Raw genomic sequence first — 7,500 nt, 5'->3', positions numbered from 1 at the left:
CACACACACACACACACACACACACACACCCACACATGAAGACACACACACACCCACGCATGAAGGCACACACACACACACACACACACACACACACACACCCACGCATGAAGGCACACACACACACACACACACACACACACCCACACATTAAGGCACACACACACACACACACACACACACACACACACACACACACACACACACACCCACACATTAAGGCACACACACACACACACACACACACACACACACACACCAACGCATGAAGACACACACACACACACACCCACCTACTACCTACCTACCTACTTACATTCCTGATACTTGAAGTACTGTAGTCCTGGACCCTATGTCCTAGTAGCCTATGGGACAATGTTATCGTTATGGCGTGGGTTTGAATCCCGGGTCTGCCATGGTAGGGATAACCTACATTTTGTGACACACAAAGTCAGCATGCTTTTTAGGCTTTGCTACAGAACAACAAACTGATGTTTTGAGAGCAGTGGAGGCTGCTGAGGGGAGGACAGCTCATAATAATGGATGGAATGGAGTGAATGGAATGGTATCAAACATGTGGTTTCCATGGTTTCCATGGTTTTCATGTGTTTGATACCATTCCATTCACTCCATTCCAGCCATTATTATGAGCTGTCCTCCCGTCAGCATTCTCCACTGTTTGAGAGACATAATTACAGTTTTTTCCTATTGCTAACACACTAAAATGACATGCACAGCACAATTATTTAAACTGACACACAGAGAGCAAAACCTCTTCTCAAGTCTCCAAAAGTCTAAACACATTTTCTGCTTTACACACATTTTGCAATTCAAAATGGCACTTTTTAAATGCACTGCACATGGTTCTCTGCATAAGACACAACAATCTGACATAAAGTCACATGTTTGCCATTTCAAAACACTGCCATTCAAAATGACACTACATGAGCTAATAGGCCACCATGTGCCACCTGGCCAAACACCTCAATGGTTAATTGTTACCACTTAAATCAGGAAGTAAGCACTATGAAAAGACCACAGGTGAGCGCCTTTTGTTTTACCACAACAATGGAAGACGTTGCAGAGAGAGGAAGAGGAAGAGGAAGAGGGAGGGGGAGAATGAGAGGGGGAGGAAGAGTGAGAGGTAGGGGTAGAGCTGGTAGAGGAGTTCATGGCCAAAGAAGACAACAACTTTCAAATGAAATCAGAGCAACCTTAGTTGATCATGTCATCAACCATGGGCTGACAATGCGAGAGGCTGGACAGAGAGTGTAGCCCAACTTGAGCCGTTTTACTGTCGCCTGTGTCATCCGGACATTTAGACTGGAGTACAGGTATGTAACCAACATTTATTTCACACTATGTAGTACACCCCATGCCATAGTGTATCAGTTGGGTGACACCTGTTTACTTCATGAATGGCTGATGTCATACACTAACTGCACAAGTTTCCTGTACAATTTACTCTAATGTGGGGGAAATATCTTTAGGCTGCATTGTCCAAGCCCTATATTTTTGTTTTTTTGTTTTTCTAAAGGACTGAGAGACGCAACCATGGTGGAGGAAGGGGCCAAATGTTCACCGGGGTACAGGAAGCTGCCATTGTAAACTTGGTTTTGGAAAATAATGAAATCAGATTACAAGAAATTCAAAGCCACATCATCCAAGACATCACCATATTCAACAACATTCAATGAGTCAGTCTGTCCACATTGGCTCGCATTCTCAAGCAAAACCAAATCAGAATGAAACAACTTTATAAGGTGCCGTTTGAGAGAAACTCTCAAAGAAACAAAGAGGTCAGACGAGCATATGTGGATGTAAGTACAATATTGACTGCGGTACACTACACGCAACATTGTTTCCCAGTGTACTGGATAACACCATATTGACTGCTTTTGTTCTTTGTTTTCAGGGAGTACTGGAAATGGATGCTCATGCAATCCCACATGAGGTCATCTTTATAGATGAGGCTGGGTTCAACCTAGCAAAGACCAGAAGAAGGTGGAGAAACATCATTGGCCACAGAGCCATTATAGATGTTCCTGGCCAACGTGGTGGGAACATCACAATGTGCGCTGCCATCTCCAATACGCATGGGGTCCTCCACCGTCATGCCAACCTTGGACCATACAACACAGCCCATATCCTCACATTTCTGGACAGATTCCACAACATTCTCATACCACCAGAGAGTATGAATGATGCAGACCATCAAAGAACTCGGTACGTTGTAGTATGGGACAACGTGAGCTTTCATCGTGCAGCCCCAGTCCAAAACTGGTTTGCTGGGGGATGGATAAGGCACTCAAGGCGCTTCTTCCCTCGATGTCTGGCAAGGGAAGATATTGCCTGTGATGTGGACGAGGCGTTGTGGCCAGACCCAGCTGTGCGGCAAGATGCTGCCTAATTATTTTTCTTGCCTCTTTTCTTTTTCTATATATTTTTTCTGCACATTTCTTCTGCAATTTTCTTTTTCAGTTTACTGTTTTTTGTGAGCATATTTTTGTTCAGTCCAATGTAAATATATCTGCTGTGCATATGTTGCACTGAGTTGTTTGGTGAAAAAAAAAAAAAAGTTTCAACAGCATGTGTGTGTTTCTGCAAATATTTCTGTGCATGTGAACAATCTGAAGAATTTTCTACAATTTGAACTATTTTAGTATTATGGCAAAGCATACTAAAGATGAGTGTGCTTTTCATTATGCCCAACAGTGTGTAGTTGGTTAGACAAAAATCTGGTAATATGAATGAAGTGTGTGCCATTTCGTGCAAACGTTTGATTTTGATAATGTTATATGTAGTTTTGGTTGCAGTGCTTCATTTTGCAGGATATATGAGGTATTTTGCAGTTTGGGTGTGTGGTGTTGTGAATGGTGTTAAGTATTTTGATAAAACCTGCCTAGTTTGCAAAATTGTGTTTTAGCAATTGGGAAAAACTGTAACATCTAAATGCAGTATATGGCTCCGTTTGGTGGGAAAGATACAGTTCCACCGCCAAGCGCTAGAGGGCAGGGTAGTTTGGATAGTGTGAGCCACAACTCACGTGCCGCAGCAACTCTCTTCTGTGCCGCAGCCATACAGGAGAGGAAGACAGAAAGACTTCCGTGTACAAACGTTTCATGTATTTTCAGGTGAAATATGCCCCGTTACTGTGCTGTAAAACTGTGCAAAAACCGTGGCGGAACACCCTCTAAAGAAAACAAGAGACTAAGCTTTTACCCGTAGGTTATATACTATTTTCCCATCACGTTTCAATATGTACATATACAGTCCTACTGCTAGCTAGCTTAACTAGCATGATCATATTGGCTACTCGCTAGCGTTGTGTATCCAGCAGTGCTCTCAAAACAAATAGTTAGCTGTCATAGAAAAACACAAACACTAGTATGGAAGCAATGCTTTTTATGTAATCTTGTGAATTTGGATGGGGCTGACAAATCTAATTAGGGCATGTCAACAAATGTAGCTATGTTACCAACATATTCCTGTTGTCTCCCCACAGGTTCCCCTTGCAAGATGAGGCCAGGCTGCAGATATGGGTAGACAACATGAAGCGAGAGGAGTGGACCCCCAGCAGACACCAGTACCTGTGTAGTGAACATTTCACTGAGGACTGCTTTGACCTGCGATGGGGGATCCGATACCTGAAACACACTGCCATCCCTACCGTCTTCCCTCACAGACATGACGTCAGTAGACACACACCACTTCTATGACACCCAACAACAAAACTAGCAGAAGTCTTAATGCACATTTCTGGAATAGTGACTGATATTAGAGTTTCACATTGGGTTGATCATGCACTTTACACTGATCGTCATTGCAGTGGACAAAGCATTGTGTTAGGATATTTTCTTTGGAATTCATCAGGGCTGGGGTCAATTCGATTTTAAGGCAGTCGATTCAGGAATTTATTTTAATTTAAAATTCAACAATGGAAAAACTTCTGAAATAAATAGCTTCTACTCCTCAGTTTATTGAGAAGTCATTGAAAATAGATGCTGTTTTTTCACATCTTGAATTGCTTTTTAAGTTTACCTGAATTGACTGCCTTGAATTTGAATTGACCCCAGCCCTGGAATTCGTTAAATTGCAAGTGCAACATCAAATCAGATTGTATTGGTCGCGTACACATATTTTGCAGCGAAATGCTTTTATTTCTAGATCCAACAATGCAGTATACCTAATAATACAAAGGAATACACACAAATCCCCAAAATAAAGAAATTAACACACTATACACACTATACATGGCTATAATATGATAGCATGATTTCTGTTCGTGTTTACCATCACTCTTTCCCCTCAGGATGAAGAGAAAACAGTTTCCACTAGTAAGAAGAACACCAAGCCCAAAACCAGGATATGCGACGCCAACATTGAACTCATCCGCTCCCCCTCCCCTCCTGGCAAGAATAAACCTCTGATTCTGAGAAGGAGAGTCAGAGTGAAACCAGTCGTGGTGAGTGTCCCTCCTGTCCCTAACCCTGAGGATGCCAGTGAATCTACGGTCACTACCCTGCTATATGAAAGACAGCTTGTTTCAGACGCAGAGGCCTCTACTCCTAGTGAAATGGTCCTGGGGGAGGTGATGCTCTCAGAGACCCAGGCTGCAGTGTGTGAGGTGACCGGAGAACTGCCTGGAGACAGTGGTGGGATACTGACAGCCTCTTGCTTGAACCTGTCTGCTGAGACACAGACACTGCAGCAGCTGGATACACTGGACTCCACGGTGACTGTGCTCTGCTGTGAATCCGTCGGCCCTGTCGGCCATTTCTCGGAATGTGAAGCCACAGTGGACGCCCTCCAGGCGGTCCTCGGTCAGACGTTTAGGATCTTCCCTCTGGAGCTACGGAGGGAGGAGGGGGTCGGAGACGGGGAGGAGGGCCCCGGGGAGGGGGAACACATCTCGGTGTACGAGCACTCCTACTCCAAACAGGACACGGACAAGGAACAGCTGTGGAGTAAGATCGCCAGCCTCCACACCAAGATCATGGAGTTGGATAGGAGAGAGGAAAGCACCATGGGTAAAATACGATCGCTTGAGAGCGAGATGGCACATCTGAAGAAGAACAACATTTTTTGCAAAGAAAAGCAGAAAGTACTAGAGGACTATATTACTTCTGCGTTGCTCTAATGTCTTAACCGTAGTGCTTTGTTTCCATTAACATCTGTGTCTTTTTAATTAGATGTTTTTGGTATAGTTATTACAGGGTTATTAGTCTCAATCACTTGTACTTATTTATTACCTGTTTACATGTTTCACCAAGAGTTATATTACGTACTAGTAGTGAGTCCCTTTGTTTCTCAAAGAGCATTGGCCAAGGCCTGTAATCTGTTCTCCATCTCGTTCTAGGCAGGGGATCCCTGTCCTTCCATATGTCCCCACTAGGTGACACTGTGTCTTTAAGAGCCAGGATCAATCGGATAGGCCATTACATTTACATTTTAGTCATTTAGCAGACGCTCTTATCCAGAGCGACTTACAGTTAGTGAATACATATTATTATTATTATTTTATTTTTTTATATACTGGCCCCCCGTGGGAATCGAACCCACAACCCTGGCGTTGCAAACGCCATGCTCTATCAACTGTAGCCATGGCACTATGCACTACGGTTTCATGCTTAGATGTCACTGACATAAATTGTAAATATTAGTGGTGTAATTCTGAGCGTTTTAAGGGAAGCGATATTACCAATACTTGTGCTACAGATGGTTGCTTGTTTTATTCAGTGATATAGTATCGTAGCAAATCTACAGTGCGGTCATACAGGTCCTTACTTTGCTTGTTATTTATGTGTAAAAAGGCATATGTTTTTCACCAATGTTTTATTATTATTTCGATGGTAACAAGTAACCTGCAATACATAAGTATCCAAGTAATTGAGACGATTCCACCGTTTTAGGTGTGAGTTGTTGGTTCTAATTAAATGTTTGAAAAGGAAAAGGCGCAATGCTTTTGCTCACTATTAAAAACATTAGTTTATTCAAGCAACTATTTAAAGCTTGACATTTCGGCCTTCATCAATGGCCTTCATCAGAACAGGTGCTGATAAATAAACAGGTTCTGATGAAGGCCATTGAAGGCCGAAACGGCAAGCTTTTAATAGTTGCTTAAATAAAATAATGTTTTTAATGGTAAACGAGCATTGCGCCTTTCAAAGATGATCTAAGTTTTTGGTTCTAACTCACGTCATTACTTTCCCAGGCCATTGTTACAGTATGTTGTGTGTTTGAATACTCCCTTTCCGGGTGTTTTAGGCCCCGGTTAATCTGGTGTATATGGTGTGCACTCGCATTAGCTCTGATCTCGCCGTGACACTGGAGCAAGAGCACCACCACATCTGTCAGTAAACCGACATTATTCGAGAAACGTATATCTGTTGTCTTTCTACACCGCCTGTCCTGAGTGAGTATCTGTCTCTACCTGCCTTCTCTAACGTGACCCCGCTAGGGTTAGGCTAGCATTCCATCAGAGCAATAGCAGAGAGATAAATAACATTTAAGTCATTTAGCAGACGCTCTTATCCAGAGCGACTTACAGTTAGTGAATACATATATATATATATTTTTTTTATACTGGCCCCCCGTGGGAATCGAATCCACAACCCTGACTTTGCAAACACCATGCTCTATCAACTGAGCTACATCCCTGCCGGCCATTCCCTCCCCTACCCTGGACGACACTGGGCCAATTGTGCGCCGCCCATGAGTCTCCCGGTCGCGGCCAGCTGCGACAGAGCCTGGATTCGAACCAGGATCTCTAGTGGCACAGTTAGCACTGCGATGCAGTGCCTTAGACCACTGCGCCACTCAGGAGTTAGCATAACATCTACATAAAGCACCACAGCATTGATACAAGGGCTGCTTGTAGGCTATTGTGAGATGAAGTGAGGTCTAATCCCAGTCTTCTCGGAAATCGATAAAATTGCTTTGAAGTGCACTTTGCAGCATTGCAGATGTGACTAAAATGTAAATGTAATCAATCAATAATCTCAGTATGCATGCAGTGTCTTTTTACCTGAGATCAATCAGGGAAACGTCACACGCCTCATAGAGCCACTCTGAAGGCAAACTTAGGACATTGTCACTTTCCCAGTTTATTGATTGATCTCAGGTAAAAAGAACAGCATGTATACTGAAATGATTGATTGATTACTAGCCATGTCTGCAAAGTGCACTTCAAAGCAATTGTATCTATTTTTCTGAGAATACCTTTTAAGCAGTAATGAAGAAGCTGGGGACTTCACTGATGTTTTAAAATCATATAGGTTGACTTTGATAATGTAATGATAGGCCAATAGGACCTGTCTTTGGATCTAGATGATTGGCCCACACCCTTGTTCTGTGTCTGTCCAATAGAATGTAGCAGAAGCACAAACACAAGGACACACAGCACCCAATCATGTCATAGGAAAACAATCATATTTGTCCAATGACTGATGTTAATTGCTGTGCTTGTGGGTTTCAATGCAGTACCTTTCTGCTCTCAAC

General features: G+C 43.0%; 1 protein-coding gene across 1 annotated transcript; it reads left to right on the top strand.

Annotated features, from left to right (window-relative positions):
* The first annotated feature begins 3,074 nt into the window (after window positions 1-3,074).
* On the top strand, window positions 3,075-6,405 carry LOC311119822 (THAP domain-containing protein 5-like). Its single transcript, XM_084194481.1, has 4 exons — window positions 3,075-3,224; window positions 3,506-3,692; window positions 4,313-5,434; window positions 5,602-6,405. The coding sequence occupies exons 1-3, from the start codon at window positions 3,142-3,144 to the stop codon at window positions 5,138-5,140; spliced, it is 1,098 nt and encodes a 365-aa protein (XP_084050607.1). The 5' UTR covers window positions 3,075-3,141; the 3' UTR covers window positions 5,141-5,434; window positions 5,602-6,405.
* Window positions 6,406-7,500: the final 1,095 nt, after the last annotated feature.

The sequence above is a fragment of the Coregonus lavaretus genome (assembly GCF_964263955.1).
Source record: "Coregonus lavaretus genome assembly, contig: HAP1_SCAFFOLD_9440, whole genome shotgun sequence".
NCBI lineage: Eukaryota > Metazoa > Chordata > Actinopteri > Salmoniformes > Salmonidae > Coregonus > Coregonus lavaretus.
The sequence above is the reverse complement of the archived record's forward strand: the minus strand, read 5'-3'. Positions and strand labels throughout refer to the sequence as shown.